General features: G+C 45.8%; 1 protein-coding gene across 1 annotated transcript in view; it reads left to right on the top strand.

Annotated features, from left to right (window-relative positions):
* The window catches only part of PEX14 (peroxisomal biogenesis factor 14), a 117129-nt gene that overhangs the window by 45736 nt on the left and 53812 nt on the right, over positions 1-17581 (top strand). Inside the window, exon 3 of the mRNA XM_081201626.1 lies at positions 11708-11792. Coding sequence (XP_081057752.1) covers positions 11708-11792 — 85 coding nt within the window. The remainder of the gene's footprint in view (positions 1-11707; positions 11793-17581) is intronic.

The raw sequence follows: 17581 nt of genomic DNA on the forward strand, positions 1-17581 counted from the left end.
CTAATTAACCGCATAAAGCTGTATTCAGCTAACGTTTGCTCAGAGTAGACCCACTGAAATTAATAGGTGTAAGTTAGCCATAGCCACCAATCTCAGTGGGTCCGTTCTCAGTAAAAGTTGGTCAATTACAACCCTTAGGGCTGTATCCAGTGCCCTACTCTGCATAGACCTATTGCAAATAGTGGCATGAGAGACAAGTTCATTAATTTCTATGGGTCTGTCCTGGGTAGGACTAGCATTGGATACGACCCTGTAATTATACAATGCATTAATATGAATACATGACTTTATAACACCATATCCCACTAAGCCCCTGCTATTCAGTTTCACAAAGTTCCCAATAACTGGATTGGGATGATACCCTCAACCATTTTAATCTAAAATGTGTTAAAAGATCACTTTTCTATAAAAAAAAGTTTTGTCTCTCACCCTGCCTTCTCTAATTCTGATAAGTTTTCCAATAAACATGAGGATCTTTGGGGTTCAACCTAGCTTTCCATTTAGCATATTGAATTCTTTAAAATGTTTTAAAACGTTTTCAGGAAAACTGATGCGATTGCTAAGTCCTGCAAACTCATTTTACTTTGAAGCTGGGATCATCTGAAAGGCTTCCTTCTGCTTAGCCTGGGGCAAAACAACCCTCTCCGTATTTGAGACACTCTTTGTACAATAATAGACAACCTATTAAATATAATAGGAGGGGGATGGGAAAAACAGTGGCCATCCAGATGTCAGTGGACTTAAACTTCCTACTTCACATGGTTGTTGTGAGGATAAAATGAAGACGGGGAGAGCCATCCACACCATCTTGAGCTATGGGATAAAAATGTAATTATAATAATAATGATCATTTTTGCCATGATAGTTTTTATTATTATTATTATTAATTTTGACAATTTATATAACCACTTAATTACTGCCGCCTCTAAACAGCGTACAAAAAAAAGAGAGTTTTAGATCTATAAAATTAGGGATCCATTAAAAAGCCTTCAGGAGGCACAGGAAGCATAGCTGTCAACTTACAGATTTGAAAATGAGGGACCAGCAGCCTTGAAAATAAGGGACCTGCAGCCTCACCTGTTCCAGGCACTCCAGTCTTCCTGTCCTCCTGCAGTCTGGTCAAACTCATGCTGGTAGCTTCGAGAACACTGTCTAACCAACTTTGTAACCAGAGGTTCAACTGAATAGAATCTGAATCACATGCACCACAAGGCCTATGCAGCCTCAACTTAAGATGGCTTTCCGGGCTGGCTTTGCACTGCAAAGTTTGCAGCAGCACGTGCAACAAAATGGCATCCAGCATTCAAAAAACCCCTCAGCTTGCATTAACTAGCCATACACACACACACACAGCCTCCCCCCCTCGCCACAAGATCGCCAGTCACCCACCATTTTAGTCAACCAGCTCCTTTCTTTCCCCCCATAAGTCAATAGAAGGAGCCTCCAAAACAAATTCAAAAGGCAGAAAGCCCAGCCAGCAGCCAAACGAAGCCTCAAGGAAAACCACTGTCACCTCTCTGCTGGGAAGCGCTGAGCAAAGGCAACTCCCCAGGGAACACAGCCGATTTGGTCAGCACAAGGCATGCAAGCTCCACCCCCCAGTCATTCTTAGACTTCTTATTGGGTGAGCAACACAACCAAGCAACACAGTTAGAGCCTCCCTCCTCCCTGGCCGGCAGGGAGGAAGGGAGAGGAGCTGCTTCCTTTGAAATTTAAGGGACATCATTTAAGAGACATTTAAGGGACATCCATCAATAAGGGACAGCAGCGGGACATGGTGCTGGAATAAGGGACTGTCCCTTCAAATAAGGGACACTTGACAGCTATGACAGGAAGTTCGATAGGGAGGTGGGGCCTGTCTGACCTTAGCTGGAAGTGAGTGCCATTAAATTGGGTCCCCAATACTGAACACAAGGTTCCTGGTGGATATGAGCCCTGCATCCAAGCCATGGGGGAACTGTTAGCAGTGACTCCCCACAAAGAGCTCAGTGATCGGGCAAGTAACCAACCAACTGGCCATCAAAGTATCCTGGACTCGGAGTTGTTTAGGATCTTGTAAGTTAATACAAGAACCTGTTAGGATTGGGAGCCTCTATGTTCAGATATCACAGGTTGAGGGCAAACAGGAGGGCAAGGTATATATGCCTTCTTGCCCAGTTGGGCTGTCCTTTGTTGGAACCAGGAAGCTGGGATAGATGGATTCGCTAGCAGGGAGTAAAACAACTTGCTGTCCGCTCAGAATGCTATCCACCAGAGTCATTTGCTAAAACTGATAGGGCAGGGGGCTTGCCGAGAAGAGCCGTAGAAATGGCTAGCATTTCAGGCAACACCTAATTAATCAATGATACTCATGGCTGCAGGATGCCGCAGGATGCATAAATAGCTTTTTAAAGCGTTAGAAGATGATAATATGAAGGGCTGTGGCTATTAGTGGGGCTATTTAACAAACCAATTGGAGATTATTTACTTGATTAGTCATCTGCCTTCCGACTGATTAATTGAGTGATTAATCCATTAAGTTTAAATAAATGTACATATTGCCTGGACCCTCTGTATTTTTGAAATATGGAAGGAAGTGCAAGCTAACTCCCCCCCCCCAAGGTTGGTAAACAAAATATACCACAGTATTAGAAGCACAGAACATCTCTTCTGTCTTCTTCCTTGTCACAGCTACAAGAGAACAGTTTTAAAAAAGATATACGCACTCTTAATGTTTAGGGGGCCCCCCCCATTTAAAATTGGCCCCATTGATTTAATTTGGCTTTTTTTTTTAAAAAAAAAACCTCATTCTTCCAAGGAGGTCAGGGAATGCACAGTCCCCTTCTATCCCTCCCCTTTTATCCTCACAACAACCCTGTGAGATAGGTTAGCCTGAGAGTGAGAGAGTGACCCAGTGAGCTTCAAGGCTATTCCCAGAGCTAAAATTCCCAGAGGGGTTTAGCAGTCAGTCATTCTTCCTAGGGAACTCTGGGAATTGTATCTCCGTGAGGGGAATATGGGGGTCTCCTAACTAAACATTTAATATAGTAAAAACAAGCAGATTTATTCTCAAATTCCACCTGTGATATTGAGCTCAGTCGGTACAGCATGAGACCCTGAATCTCAGGGTTGTGAGTTCAAGCCCAAGGCTAGGTGAAAGATTCCTGCACAGTTTCTTCCAACTCTACAGTTCTATGATTATTATTTCAATCTCAAAAGTGGGTGGGCCATTATTTTTGCTTGTTATTATGGCATGCATTTTGTGATTTTATATTGTAAGCCGCCTTGTGATCATCAGATGAAGGACGGTGTAGAAATTTAATAAACCCAAGCAACAAAAACAACAACTCTCAGTACCCTTAGCAGACTTCAGCTATGGCTGTTTAAAGCGGTATGAAACTTAGAGCAACCTTTGATTTATATTGGGAGTAGCCATCCTGATGCCCTCCCAACAGTCAGGGATGATGGGAGTTGTAGTCTTTACAACTTCTGGAGAGCCAGTACATCAGCCTCCTCTGATTTAAGGCTTAATATAAGGCCATGCAGTAGATGAGATAGTGGTCTTTCTTCCTGGACTGTACGACTTAGATTCCAGGTGGGACATCACATGATTGAATATGACAGCGTATGGGGGGAAAGGCCTTTGCATGTAGAAAGGCATTATGTTGAGGAGAAGGACTCTACCCTGGCTCCCTTCTTGACTTTCATGCATAGGGTTCTTTCTTTGATTGTGGGGGAGCCTTTAATCACATATGTTTCCTCTCCCCTCCTGCCCCTGGCAGAACTGGCACAGCTCAGGAACACTTTAGCCTATCTGCTTATTTCTTTATTAAATTTATACCCTGCTTTTCCTCCCAAAGGAGCCCAGGGCTTCAAATACTCCTGTGGTTAAAACAACCCCAACCCCCCCCAATAATAATAATAATTTTAAACACCTAAAAACTGTTAAAAACATCTAAATGCAATAAAACCTCTGATGGTTTTTTTTTAAAAAAAAAAACCCCAGATGTAACCAAATCATGTTTCTGTATAGGCCTGCCCAAACAGATTTTTTCCCTTCAGCAGGTGTAAAGAAGAAGAAGTGTACAGTGATGGTGTCAGTGTGATTTCAATAGGCAAAGAGTTCCAAGGTGTGGGTTCTGCCACACTAAAGGAATGACTTGTTGCAACCGTGCAACAGGCAGTTGTGTGGCAATTGCAGAATTGCTAGTTGCGCAGATCCGAGTGATTGAGCCATCATGCTTTGCCACTTCGTCTAGAGAGGTTGCAGAGTGGGACGGAGCCAGCTGGGCAATCTTTAGGTTTTTGTTTCAGAAGTAGAACACCTGGCGCTATCTGGCACGCTGACATCTTAGTTGGCAACTCGGGCAGGGATTTAAGCAAGCCTGGGCTAATACCAGGCAACAAGAGCAAAGCAGCATTCGCATAGAACGATAGTAGCAACCATGCTTTATGGAAAGTTCGCTTCGGTTAGGAAGAGATTGCTATACACCAATCTCCTTGGTTTCAAATAACAAATAAAAAATAGTTACCACCAGGGGCACTGAAATGGGGAATTGTGTGGTTGAGGGATTAAGGAACTGCTTTAGCAGCATAGGTTTGAGTCCCAAGAGGTGCTTTCTTGGGAAGAAGGACAGAGCCATAGATCTTCTTTGCATGCTGAAGATCCCAACTTCAGCATCTCAAGATACGGCTGGAACAGACTCCTGCGTAAAACCATCAAGAGCTGCTGCCAGTTAGTGTAGACAGTACTGAGCTAGGTGGGCCATGGTCCGGCTCAGTATAAGGCAGCTTACCACGATCCCAAGTTTTATGGGAAGGGTGCTGCTCAGTGGTAGAGCATTGGCTTTGCTCCTCAATTCAACTGCTGGCAGTCAGTGTAGAGGTGAATGTACCAGCAATCTTGACTTAAGGAAGAAGGCAGATTCCTATGAGGCAAGCTTGCGGGGTTATCAAGAAGGCTTTTTGTGTGTGCGCATAAAATGCACACCCAGCCCAAGATCCTCACTCTTTGAAAGCTTGATCTGGAATCTCCAGGAATGGTGCCTCCTTAGCGAGATATATAGCTTCATAATTAGCCTCTTGCATTTTTTCACGAGTGCTGGCATCAGCGTTCTGCGATGTGTTTCCCTGATTAACAGCTGCTTTGCAACTACTTCCGTGTGCCACTGATGACCGTATTTGTCAAGCTGGTCCTGACAAGAGTACGGATGTTCCTTCTCCTTTCCACCCCCCACTGTCTTTTACTTAAAACACAGCACTTTCTTTCTCCCCTGCTCTAAAGGGGTGGGTGGGTTGGGGGACCATCCTCTTCCTTCGTCCTAATGCCAGGCTTAAGAAGCAAAGAGTTTGATTTTGGGTCAGATGCCTGTTTTACACAGAAATGGGTGAGTCTGTTTCCAACCAGCTCTGCTTTCGCAGGTGGTCGCCCACCATTCCTCCTCATTTCTTCTGCGTTTAAGAAGGAGAAATACAAACGAGGGGGGAAATGCATCTAAATACATTTTTAAAATGTGCATTTTCTCGAAATGCATACAGATACGTTCAAACAACCAAGAGCTTTCTTGCAAGGTTTGGAGGACCATTAGATCAGTACAGTATTGTCTAACCCTGGCTGGCAGTGGCTCTTCTTGGTTACAGACCTCCTTCAGGCAAAGCAGATGCCCTACTGCTTTCCTTAAAACAGAGGAAGCTGCCTTTTACCAAATCAGACTGTGGTCCACCTAGCTCAGTACTGTCTACACTGACTGGCATGTTTTAGGCAGGCATCCCCTCCAGCCTTGCCTGGCGATGCCATTGGGGATTGAACCCTTCTTACCTCCACAACAACCCTGTGAGGTAGGTTGAGGCTGAGAGGCTGGCGACAGGCTGTCCTAGTGAGCATCGGGAGGGGGTTGCAAACTGCAAAAGAAACAGGTTTCATAGGAAACGAGAGGCTGCCGGCCAGCCATCTAGCTCAGTAGTTTTGTGCCCCACGTAGAGCACATTACAGCAGTCTGGCCTTGAGGTTACCGTGGATGAATCACAGTGGCCAGACTTGGTGACGAAAAGTTTCATCTTCAGTTAAACATCGCTCTATTTTTAATTCAATACTCCTAGTGCTACGGCAACAAAACTGCTAGCACATTTGCAAAGCTAAGCAGGGTCTGGTATGGTTTCAAATTGGATGGGGAGAACTGCGCGTTGAGATTCCTGCCTTGCAGCGGGTTGGACTAGATGACCCTCGGGGTCCTTTCTAACTCTACAGTTCTGAGAATCTAGGTTTTTGCATGAACACTGTAAAGAACTGAGTATGTCCAGTGCCAGTGTTGCCCACATGTCCCTTATGGGGTAATATTAGGTGCCAGTGGAATGGAGTGGAGGAAGGGCTTGCTTTGGACACTGAGGTCCAGCGCTGAGGGCCTTCTGGCGGTTCCCTCGCTGCGAGAAGCCAAGTTACAGGGAACCAGGAAGAGGGCCTTCTTGGTAGGGGCACCTGCCCTGTGGAACACCCTCCCACCAGATGTCAAAAAGAAAAATAACTACCAAACTTTTAGAAGACATCTGAAGGCAGCCCTGTTTAGGGAAGCTTTGAATGTTTAATAGGTTATTGTATTTTAGTGTTTTGTTGGAAGCCGCCCAGAGTGGCTGGGGAAACCCAGCCAGATGAGCGGGGTATAAATAATATATTGTTGTTGTTGTTGTTGTTGTTGTTGTTGTTGTTGTTGTTGTTGTTGTTGTTGTTGTTATTATTATTATTATTATTATTATTATTATTATTATTATTATTATTATTATTAGACCGGGGAGGCATTCCTTCAGATCTATGCTGGACAAGAGCACAGGTTTCCATCAGGCTGCAGAACAGAGGGAGGAAAGGGAAGCAGGGCCACTCCATTGGCTCTGCTGAGAGAGACCAACCACCTTTGACTCTACCTCAGCTGTCACTACACACACATAGCCCAGTCCCCAGTTTTCCAGATGCCTAGAAACTTGATGATTGTGCCGAGGAATTAGAAATATTACATAACACTAGCTGAAGCTGTAGGAAGCAACTTTGCAGATATCTTTTGCAAAGATGTGTGTGTGAGAGAGAAGAGAGGGAAGGGAGGGAGAGAATCTTTCTTTCTTAGCTATAATTTTGTAATGTCATTTTCAATCAATAGACCTTTAGCAAATAGATGAGACAGATGATGGAGGAGGCCCTTTAAATAATTTAGCTCTCGTTAATGGAGCGATTTCATTTTTTGATAGAATGGCTTTATTGAAAAGTAGATTTTTGCCCGCTGCGTCTTCCTCCGTCGCAGTGTATCTACCACTTTAAAAATACTAATGCGAAAAACCTCTCTGTGTGTGTGTGTGTGTAGCCAGAGACTCACTGGGAAGAGTACCGTTCCTGTCGATTTCCTCTAGCAGAGGTGGTTTGGTTAGTTTCTTGGAACAGAGGTTACACTTCTGCAAAGTTTTTTGCTTGGAAAAACTAGCAGTTTGTCAGAACTCTCCGTGCAGCCTTGGAAGAATTTTTGTGTCTGAATTGGGATTTGCAGTGCTGTTGTGCATGCCCAGCCTGCAGGCTTCGCACAGGGATATCTGGTAGGCCACATTGAGAAGAGGATGCTAGGCTGAATGTGGTTGCCCTGATCCAGCAGGTTGCCCTTACATTTTCACCACTGTGCTGAATAAAACCAAGGTGTGACTTAGCATGTTGTTTGAACCAGGACTCATGGTGAAGCTCTCTTCTCACTAATCATGAGCTCCAACCAAGGACAATCCTTTTACCAACTCAAAGAGTGTTGGTCCACTGATCTCAAACTTACCTGGCAGCAGCACTCTGGAATTTCAGGCAGGGGGCATTCCCAACCCTGTCTGGAGATGCTGGGGTTTGAAGCAGGGGACTTTTCTGTGCAAAACCAATGCTCTTCCCTAGCAGAGTGGATCGAACCAGACACCCGTCTAGGCCAGCACATTCTCATTTCAGCCACTTAATCTGTGAATGTAACTTGGTAGGTGAGCACCTGCTCTGCACCCAGAAGGTCTGATCCAGATGGGCTCTTATATGCAACCTGTAAGATCTTAACGCCTTACAGCAAGGGCCTGTTTTTATTTTTGTACAGTGCCTAATAACTCTGCACAAACCTATCTAGAAGTCAGTCACACTAACCTGTTCTGCCCTTGTCCTGCTTTTCTGACTTCTCCCAACTGGGCTGACCACCACAAGAACCAGATAATGGGCTTGATGGGGCTTTGACCTGATCCTGCAGGACACTTCTTAAGTTCTGACATTAGGTCCTTAAAAACATTTTGGCAGGCACCGTTGCTCATTCCCCAGCAGCGGAGAGATTGAACTCTTGTCGAAAGCATTCCAAAAAGGGAACAGGTGATTAATATAAAGGCAAAGTAGCTTTTGATAAGTTGGCACGTCTCTGCGTCTGCTTACTCGGACATCTTTCATGTTCAGCACATTTCCCCCCTACCTCCGTCAACCCCCAGGTTATTAATTTGTGCTGTTTATCCTTCCTGCATCTGGCGCAGTGATACCCGCGCCGTTTAAATGTGCAATTTCCCTATCGCCGGCATTTCCAGTGAGGCAGATCAAGAGGGGCGTAAACAAGATCAAAGTGGCACTTTATGTGCTGGGGGGAAAAGGTGGGTGGGCTCTGTATTATTTTATGATTTGGAACGACGGAGTGCTAAACTTTAAAAAGTGAGGTTCCCTTCTCCTCCCACCCCACCCCCCTTTCCCTCAAACTATGCCGGGAGGTGGTCAAATTTCCCGTTAAAAAAATAATGAGGGAAAAATGTGAATTTCATCTCCCTCCCAAATTCATTTATCATGCTTTTTAAAAAGGTGTTTCGCTGCCTTTACCTGATGTCTAAATTGGATTGGCTCATTTATGCTGTTCTTTACTGTATCCCCCCTTGCTTTTCTTAAATGAATTAGTAATGACAGCGCACTCCATCATACCCTCTCTACAGCCACTTTAAGGGGGAAGCCGGGTGATCTAAACCTTTTAACCTATTAAAGATGATTTTCCCCAATTGAATCAGACCCACCGCAGGTGTAATAACTAATCATTTAAACTACACCTGCTATTATGTTTTTTTAAGCCATTATGCATGTTGGATAGATGATAATTCATGTTTATTGCATTGTCCGATGGATCCGTTTTGCCTACACTACTCTGATTAATGTATTTAAAGAAATAAGAGATGCAGTTTAAAAGGGGTGGTGGTGGGGAAGTATATATATATATATATATAAAACGCACACGCACACACATCCAACATTGATGGAATGCACCAAGATTATTTCGAAAGGGCCATTAGAACCCATCAGAAACTCTGCTCTCTGACCTGAGATGTATATTTGAAAACCAGGTGAAAGGCAGGCGCTCGATCGACTCTCTCCCCTTATAAACCCACCCGATCAGTGCTCTCCGCAGGAGGGGCTTCCCTGCAGATACCATCTCGTCAGGAGGTCCTTTCTGTACAATCTTGGAAGCAGGCATTTAGCATGGCAGCACTGACCCTGTGGAACTTCCTCCCATTACTGGTGCCTGTTTCCACTGAGCCCTTCCAAGCAATCAGTTAAACCAGAGGTTTTCACCCTTTTTGAGTCCACGGCTCCCTTGACATTCTTTCTGAGGCACCCCTGTGGAGCTCAGGAGCCCAGCTATGTCACCCCATGCCTGCACAGCTGGCAGCCTCTCACCCTTTTTTGAACACCCTCCCTTGTGGAGGGTTCCCCCAGCCTCCTCTCCCCTCTCCTTGGGAGTCCTCCGGGCAGCCATTTCTGCCACCCTTGGTCTCTGAGCTGCACCCCCCCTGCAAGCAGAGGTGCCTCCTCACACTGCCCCACAGGGGCCTGGCACTTATCTGTCCATTCCCAACAGCTGGCGGACTGGGTGGCTGGGCTCCCTCGCCCACTTGCTTTCTTATTCTGAGGCTACCTCAGCTCCTGGCAACCAGCACCCCCTGGCTAGCCCCAGAGGCCCCATTCACCTGCGGAGCTTATAGCCAGGGCTGCTGCAATAAATAGCTGTGCAAGCCTTTGGGAGGCAGAGACACAAGGGTATCAGAAGAGAGAGGGACAGAGCCCAGTGCCCAGTGTTGCCTGTGGCACCTTTGGCCACCATTCAAGGCACCCTAGGGTGCCACGGCAAACTGGTTGAAAACCACTGAGTTAAACATACATGCCTGGATCATGTACCACTTTAAACCAAGGGGAGGGGAGGGATGGGTTTTCATTCTGAGAGCCACATTCCCTTATGGGCAAGCTTCTGGGGGCCGGATGCAAGTGGCTGGCAGGCCCAGAGGCAAAAAGTGGCCAGGACAAGTGTAAATTTTAGTTCTGTACAACGGTATAACTTCTCCACACAACCTTATCTGTCCTCTATCCGGGCAAACAAGAGGCGTTGGCACAGTTCAGGAACACATACCAGCCCAGGAAAAACACTCAAGTGGGGGGGGGGGAGCTTGGAGCAGGGCCAGTGAGGGGTGTGGCCTGGGAAGGGGCGTAGTCTGGAAACAATCCCAAGGGCCAAACACTGAAGCCTAGAGCCCCCCCCCCCCCCGAGCCAAAGTTTCCCCATCACTTCATTAAGCTATTGTTCAAGGTTCTGCTTGCGGACTTTCTGTAATGGGCATCTGGTTTGCCGCTGCAAGAACAGGAAGAGCTGGGGTGAGAGAGGGTTTAGTTTGAGAGATAGGGTTTGATTTGAGATAGGGAATAGGATAGTTTGAGGGATAATTGGTTCTGATTTAAATTGAGCATCCCCTCTGAGGAGACCATAGCAAGAGGAGGGAGCCCCACAGCTTAGATAGGAAGACCAGGTTGAATGTCTGGGGAAGGTATACAGACAGGGGTTAACTGGAGGGCTGAGACTGAGCCAGGGGAGGTAGAAGCTGTTGGAATACAGAATACCTGGGTCTCGTTCCTGCCAGGAGGGGAGAGTGCTTCCAGGAAACAAAGGCTCCCAAGCCAGTAACATGGGTTGTGGTGACCCCCTGGGAGCAGTGTGCCCCAACATGCTGCTCATTCACATGAAACGATGGTTTGCTTTAAAGCCATGGTTTTGTGTGATGTGCAAACAGGGCAGTGTTAGAATGCAAGTAAAGCAATATCATGGCGTTATTGAGTATTTGAAAAGATTTGAAAAGAGCCAGTGTGGTGTAGTGGTTAAGAGCAGTAGTCTCGTAATCTGGGGAACCGGGTTCGCGTCTCCGCTCCTCCACATGCAGCTGCTGGGTGACCTTGGGCCAGTCACACTTCTTTGAAGTCTCTCAGCCCCACTCACCTCACAGAGTGTTTGTTGTGGGGGAGGAAGGGAAAGGAGAATGTTAGCCGCTTTGAGACTCCTTAAAGGGAGTGAAAGGCGGGATATCAAATCCAAACTCTTCTTCTTCTTCTACAAATTATACAAAATGGAATATTGTACAACAGTTGTGCCCAACCAACAGCTTCTGGAAGGAACAAAATGAGTGTGTGTCCTCCTCAAAGTAGGCCCACTGCAGTCAATGGACCTAAGTTAGTCATGTCCATTTATTTTTATAAAACTGCTCTGAGTAGGACTCAAGAGTACAACCATAGGGATTCCAAGTTATCTGTAATATTTCTTCCCGCTTCAAAGGCAATTTCTCTGTTCAACTTGCATTCTACTAGCTTTTGATGCCTTGCTCAGAATCTGAATTCTGATAGTCCCTAACTTTTAAAAAGCGTTTTCTCCTTTTCTCTTCCCTCCTGCCACAGATTGCAACAGCGGTGAAGTTTCTGCAGAACCCTCGAGTCCGCCAAAGTCCACTTGCAACCAGAAGATCTTTTCTCAAGAAAAAAGGTATGGTGGATCATGACATTCCCTTCTTTTCTCCTCACCTCCCTGCTCTTAACTCCAGAAGCGTTTCTACATGTACCAACCCACAAGTCTTTGTCAAAATAAATATTTTATTATTTTTCAATAAGGAGAAAGGGAAAATAAGTACAACCATACGACAGAAAGGACAAAGTGATACCGTCTGTGGAGTACATTTTATGTTAGGAATACAGACTGTTCAAAGCAGCACAAAAGGAAAGTCTGCATTGTTCAGTTTGTCTTATCCTGGGAATTCTGGGTTGAATCCAGCACTAATTCAAGTTGACCCACTATAACCGCTTTGAGGTTTCGTTACAATCAAGCAAGAGACAAGTCTTGTGATAAATAAATAAGCTAGCTATGGGCATTCAGTTCAGTGGGTCTACTCTGAGTAGCCAGCATTGGCTACAATGCTCCGGAGTGTGTTTCTGCATTCCACCAAATTACTCCGTAATAAAGTAACATGTGAAACATGGGGCTGGGGGCTGGGTGGGTTGTGCATTGTAGACACTTACTGACGAAGCTTATGAACGAGAAACCCAAGAAGTGGTCACATTTGGCCCAGCCCCCTAACCCCCCTGTTGTGTTGTGTCAAGCACTCAGACGACGCTGTGTCTCCCATTAGGGACGGACGATTCTGGCCCTTTCTCGTTTTTCCTGTCTTAAGTTCATTTCATTTCTGCATCAGTAAGTGAAGGTGTTTTGTTTGCTTAAAGTCCTGATGAAAATTCACTAGCATTTCAGTGCATATTTCTCCTAATGGACACTTTACTCATATGCAGTTTTTGCCTGATGACCCACATCTTTGCAAGCAATTACCCCTAATGTGAATATGATTTTTTTAAAAAAATATGAATTTTAATTTAATATTATTTTTTCTAAATAAGCTATTTTTACTAATAAATGCACACTACCACCTAACTGCTGCGTTTTGTTCACATAATGAGATTTTTGTACACCCACTCAGATGGCAGGGTGCAAGTAATAAAATTATTATTACAGGCAGCCCCCCATTTACATGGGGGTTATGTTCTGAGGCACTGTGTGCGTCGGTGGAATTGCATATAACTGAAACCTATTGAAAATGTCTGCAAACACCCAGTTACATCCCCACTCCATTGACAAATTCATGGAGGAGGAGGAGGCCGTCAGTGGCTGCTAGCCACAATAGCTTTTCTTTGTGTCCATGGCCGGATCCAGCAATGATTCTAAATACCAGTTGCTGGAAACCACAGGAGCGGGAGAGTGCCCTTATGCTCGAATCCTGCTTGCATAGCCTTCTGGTGGTCCACACTGAGAGCAGGATGCTGGACCAGATGGAGCACTGGCCTGATCCAGCAGAGCTGTTCTTCTGCTTTTCTCAAGTAAAGATACAGCAATTAAAACACATTCTTCAAAGCAGTTCAGAACAACTTACAATCACAAAAACTAGGTGGCGCGTAGATTCGTATTTAAATCCTAGTTGAATCCCCCTATCCCCCATACCTGATCCAGCAGCTACCCTTTTAGTGAAAGACCCTCACCGTTCTTGCACCATCTACCCATAAGTCTTGAGGAAGAGCCTCACGTTTTCCAAATGGGGAGGGGAACGAAGCTGCCAGCAAGATGAAGCACTGTGGCAGCAGAGCGGGGCTGGTGTTGCAAACTTCTGAACCTGTAGCCTCTCGGAAGGAAGGAGGATTTTGGCGTTCACAGGCTCTTTGGTCCGTCCTGGCTTCTGCCAGTGGTATTTGATGCTGGACGGCCAGCTGTGGGTGAAACGGTCAACCGCTTCAGAGAATGACCGGGCTGAGCAGAGAAGGTTATGGGCCGCAGTCAGTGAAAGCGAGGTCGAGTTAAGGTTAAATTTGGGGTCACCCAGCCTTTCAAAGCCTTGAAAGGGCAAGCGATTGACTGCCAAGCCCTTTCAGGAGGAAAGGAGAGCCCACATCTTGATAAATCCAGCATTGTTTTCAGCAGACGGAAGTTTCTTGTTCTGTGGGCCTGCAACATTTCTGCTGCCTTTATCTTAAAGGAAAGGACAGCGTCTTTTTTTTTTTAAAGCTTCTGGGTTAGTGATGATCTAAAGCTGTCAGCTGAAGAGCAGATAGTTTTGTTCTGGTTTTGTTTGGATTCAGGTTGCTGAACTAGGGCCTTGATTTCTTCCTTTTTGTCCTGAGCCCACAGTTTTTAAATCCTTAAAAAGGAAAGCAAGTTTCTAGCCCGTATGGTCGTAAAAGAAAACTAGCTGGCAGGTTTTGTGAGACAAAGCAGAATGGAAGGAAAAGAACATAAGCTGTTCTGCTCTGTTCTTAGCACATCCTGTTGGCTTTAGGGCTTTAGCTCTGGTATCTTACAGACCCATCTATCTATCCCCATATCATATTTCTTTCCTTTCAAAAATCCCAGATTCTCCCTCCCATACCTACCAACCCTCTCCTGAAACATCATCCTGTAGGGAGTTAGGCGTGCTTCGGAAATAGTTCTCTGTTGAGGTGATGAGCCTCTGTCAGGGCTTGTACTACCTCATGCAGCAGGTGGGGGCTCACACAATTGTGTGCTTCGGTAAACAAACAAACAAAAAAAGTACAGTCCCCAGGAACTGGATGCAGAAGGTTAGGTTAGGTTTACTGGAGTTATGTTTGCCTTCCAACAGTGAAAAGTCCCGAAGCAATTTACAACCAGAATAAAATACAGCGATATAAAAATACATAGTACACACTCCAATCTTTTGGCTTGATCCAGCAGGGCTCTTCTTCTGTTCATATCTAGTAATAACAAAGATCTAGTGGGCAAGAAGGTAGGTCTTTCCAAGACGTCTGAAGCAACTGATGGTGGATGCTTAATTGTATGGGAGAAAAAAGGGCATCAGTGGCAGGAAGAGAGCCAGTGTGGTGTAGTGGTTAGAGTGTCAGACTATGACTTCGGAGACCAGGGTTCAAATCCCTGTTCAGCCATTGGTGTGACTTTGGCCACAGTAGCAGTCTCTCAGCCTAACCCACCTCATAGGGTTGTTGAGAGGATAAAAAGAGGAGGAGAGGACCCACGTCTGCCACCTTTCTGCTCCTTGGAGGAAAGGTAGGATCTAAATGCTAAATAATTAAAATGCCCACTTTTTGGGACACCGCCCTGTGCTATTCTGTCGGGTGCAGTGCCACGGGAAAAAATTCCCCAGGTGATGAAAACAATCCAGGGTCATGGAAGCCCATTCCTATTTATGTCTATAAAATGTTTGTTTGCCTCCTTCCTTCCTTCCTTTCTTTCTTTTTCTCAGTGGGTTGTAAGTGTTCTTAGCCTTTCTTGGAATACTCCTGCACAGACAGACATGCAGTGAACTTGTACAAATCGCCCACGTGTCCACAATTTGCTTTGTTTGCATTTCAAAAACCGGGGTATTTCTTTCTTTCTTTTTGGAAGCACTGAATTACAGTGCCTCCGGTCAGGGCAGTAACGCCGAGGAATGTCAACTGTTGGGGCTCTCCCCTCTCGGCCGTTCCCGGCTGTCAGAAGTCTTCCCTTCCGGGTCTGATCTCTTGCAGTACAGGTTCTTTCTCTTTCACTCTTTCTCTCTGTGTCGTCCTCCCCCCCCCCCCCGCTTGAAATATGCGGACCTACGGGGAGTAATTAATCATAAAAGCTTTGGGATTTCAGCTCTATCATCGAAGCAATGAAGCACGGGAAAGCTGAGCCTAAAAGCTGTGCTGATTACCCACGGTAACCTGATATGAAATCTATAGTTGCAAAGCGATACTTAGCACCTCCCGCCCTCCCTGCCTCTCCCCACCTCAAACACAACCGTACCCCAGGATATCTTGTGATATTATAAACCGCCAGTACATATTGCTGAAGTGACCAGTTTCTTCCTTGTGTTTCTCCCCACCCAGACCAACCCCATCTCCCCCCTTCCGCCCTGCTTGTTCCCCTCTCAACGCAGACGAGAGTTAAGATTTCATTTGCAAAAGGTATTTAGAGCAATTTAGAGACAAATGTCTTGGGTGTTTTGCGCCACGTGCCTCTCCCCCCCAGCCACCCCCAACCTCCAGCTTCGCAAAGCAGAATTTTTAGTATCTGAAGTTCCATCTAATCTGTTTAATTTTAATAAATCCCTGACTGGGAGAAGTGGAGATTGGGGAATTTTTTTTTTAAGGGGGGGTGGCAAGCAGCTCGGCGGCGTCTGCAAGAGGAGGCCTGAAAAGAGAGACGGTGACCCGATTAAAGCTTCTAATGAATTACTTGGCTAATGATTACCAAAGTGGAAAAAAATAATAATGCATAAACTCAGCAACCTTCTTTGATGCAGCTGGGTTGCATTCAGCTCAGTTCCGATCAGAGTAGACCCATTGAAATGAATGAGGCTAAATTAGCAATGTCCATTTATTTATCTGGGTCTTCTCTGAGTAGGGCCAGCACTGGATACAGCCCTCTGTTTCTTCACCTTCCTTTCTGTTTAGTTGCCGTTAATTTTTCGCAAGGCATCATCATCATCATCATAATCCCTGGTAATGGCAAACATAGGTATAAAGCAGGACCACAAAAAAGGTTGGTGTTCTTTATATCCTGAAAGGTGCTGCTTAAGTGGGCAGGGATATATGGATTTGTAGTGTCTTTCGCATGATGTGAAATCTACCATCACTGAGTGATGGCCACATGGGATCCAGAAAAAGGGCCTTTTTGGTGTTGTCTCCTCACTTGTGGAACAATCTCCCCTGCTGGCATGAACAATGGCTGCTTTTTGGCACAAGGCTCCTGTGCAGGCTAACTGGAGCTCGGAACTGGAGCCATTTCTAGGATCAGGAGGATGGTACGCTTCTCTGTCCAGACACCTTATGGAAATGGCCTATGATTCGTTCCACTGGAAAAGAGACCAAGGAGCTAAGGTCTTGGTTCTGAGCCCTCTAGTACCTTATGCATCAAATTCACACTGCCCCCCCCCCGGGCTGCCTCTACCCAATTCTGGCATTTGCCTTCATTGACAGATCTTGGGAGAACAAGACATAGGGAGTCAGGCCATTGGTCCATCTAGCTCAACCTTATCTGCAGCAATGTGAGTCAACAGTGTGATGCAGCATTCAACAAAGCTCATGCTATTCCAGGCTGCATCAACAGAAGTCTAGCGTGCAGATCAAGGGACGTAATAGTCCCACTCTATTCTGCCTTGGTCAGACCACACCTGGTATGCTGTGTCCAATTCTGGACACCACAATTTAAGTAGGATGTTGACTAGCTGGAACGTGTGCAGAGGAGAGCGACCAAGATGATCAGGGGTCTGGAAACCAAGCCTTATGAGGAACGGTTGAAGGATCTGGGTCTGCTTAGCCTGGGAAAGAGGAGACTGAGAGGAGATATGATAGCCATATTCAAATATATCAAGGGCTGTTACATGTAAGATGGAGCAAGCTTGTTTTTGGCTGCTCTGGAGGATAGGGCTTGAACCAATGGCTTCAAGGGACAAGAAGGAAGATTCCGACTAAACATGAGGAAAAACTTTCTGACAATAAGAGATGTTAGACAGTGGAATGGACTCCCTTGGAAGGTTGTGGACTCTCCTTCCTTGGAGGTTTTTAAGCAGAGGTTGGATAGGCATCTGTAATGGATGCTTTAGCTGAGATTCCTGCATTTGCAGGGGGTTGGACTAGATGACCCATGGGGTCCCTTCCAACTCTACAATTCTGTGATTCTATGGCAGGCAGTGGCAGGGTTTCAGGCAGGGCATCTTCCCCAGCCCCACCTGGAGATGCTGGGGATTGAACCTGGGACCTTCAGCATTCAAATCAGATGCTGTACCACAGAGCTTA

The sequence above is a fragment of the Podarcis bocagei genome, assembly GCF_964188305.1.
Source record: "Podarcis bocagei genome assembly, chromosome: 7".
NCBI lineage: Eukaryota > Metazoa > Chordata > Lepidosauria > Squamata > Lacertidae > Podarcis > Podarcis bocagei.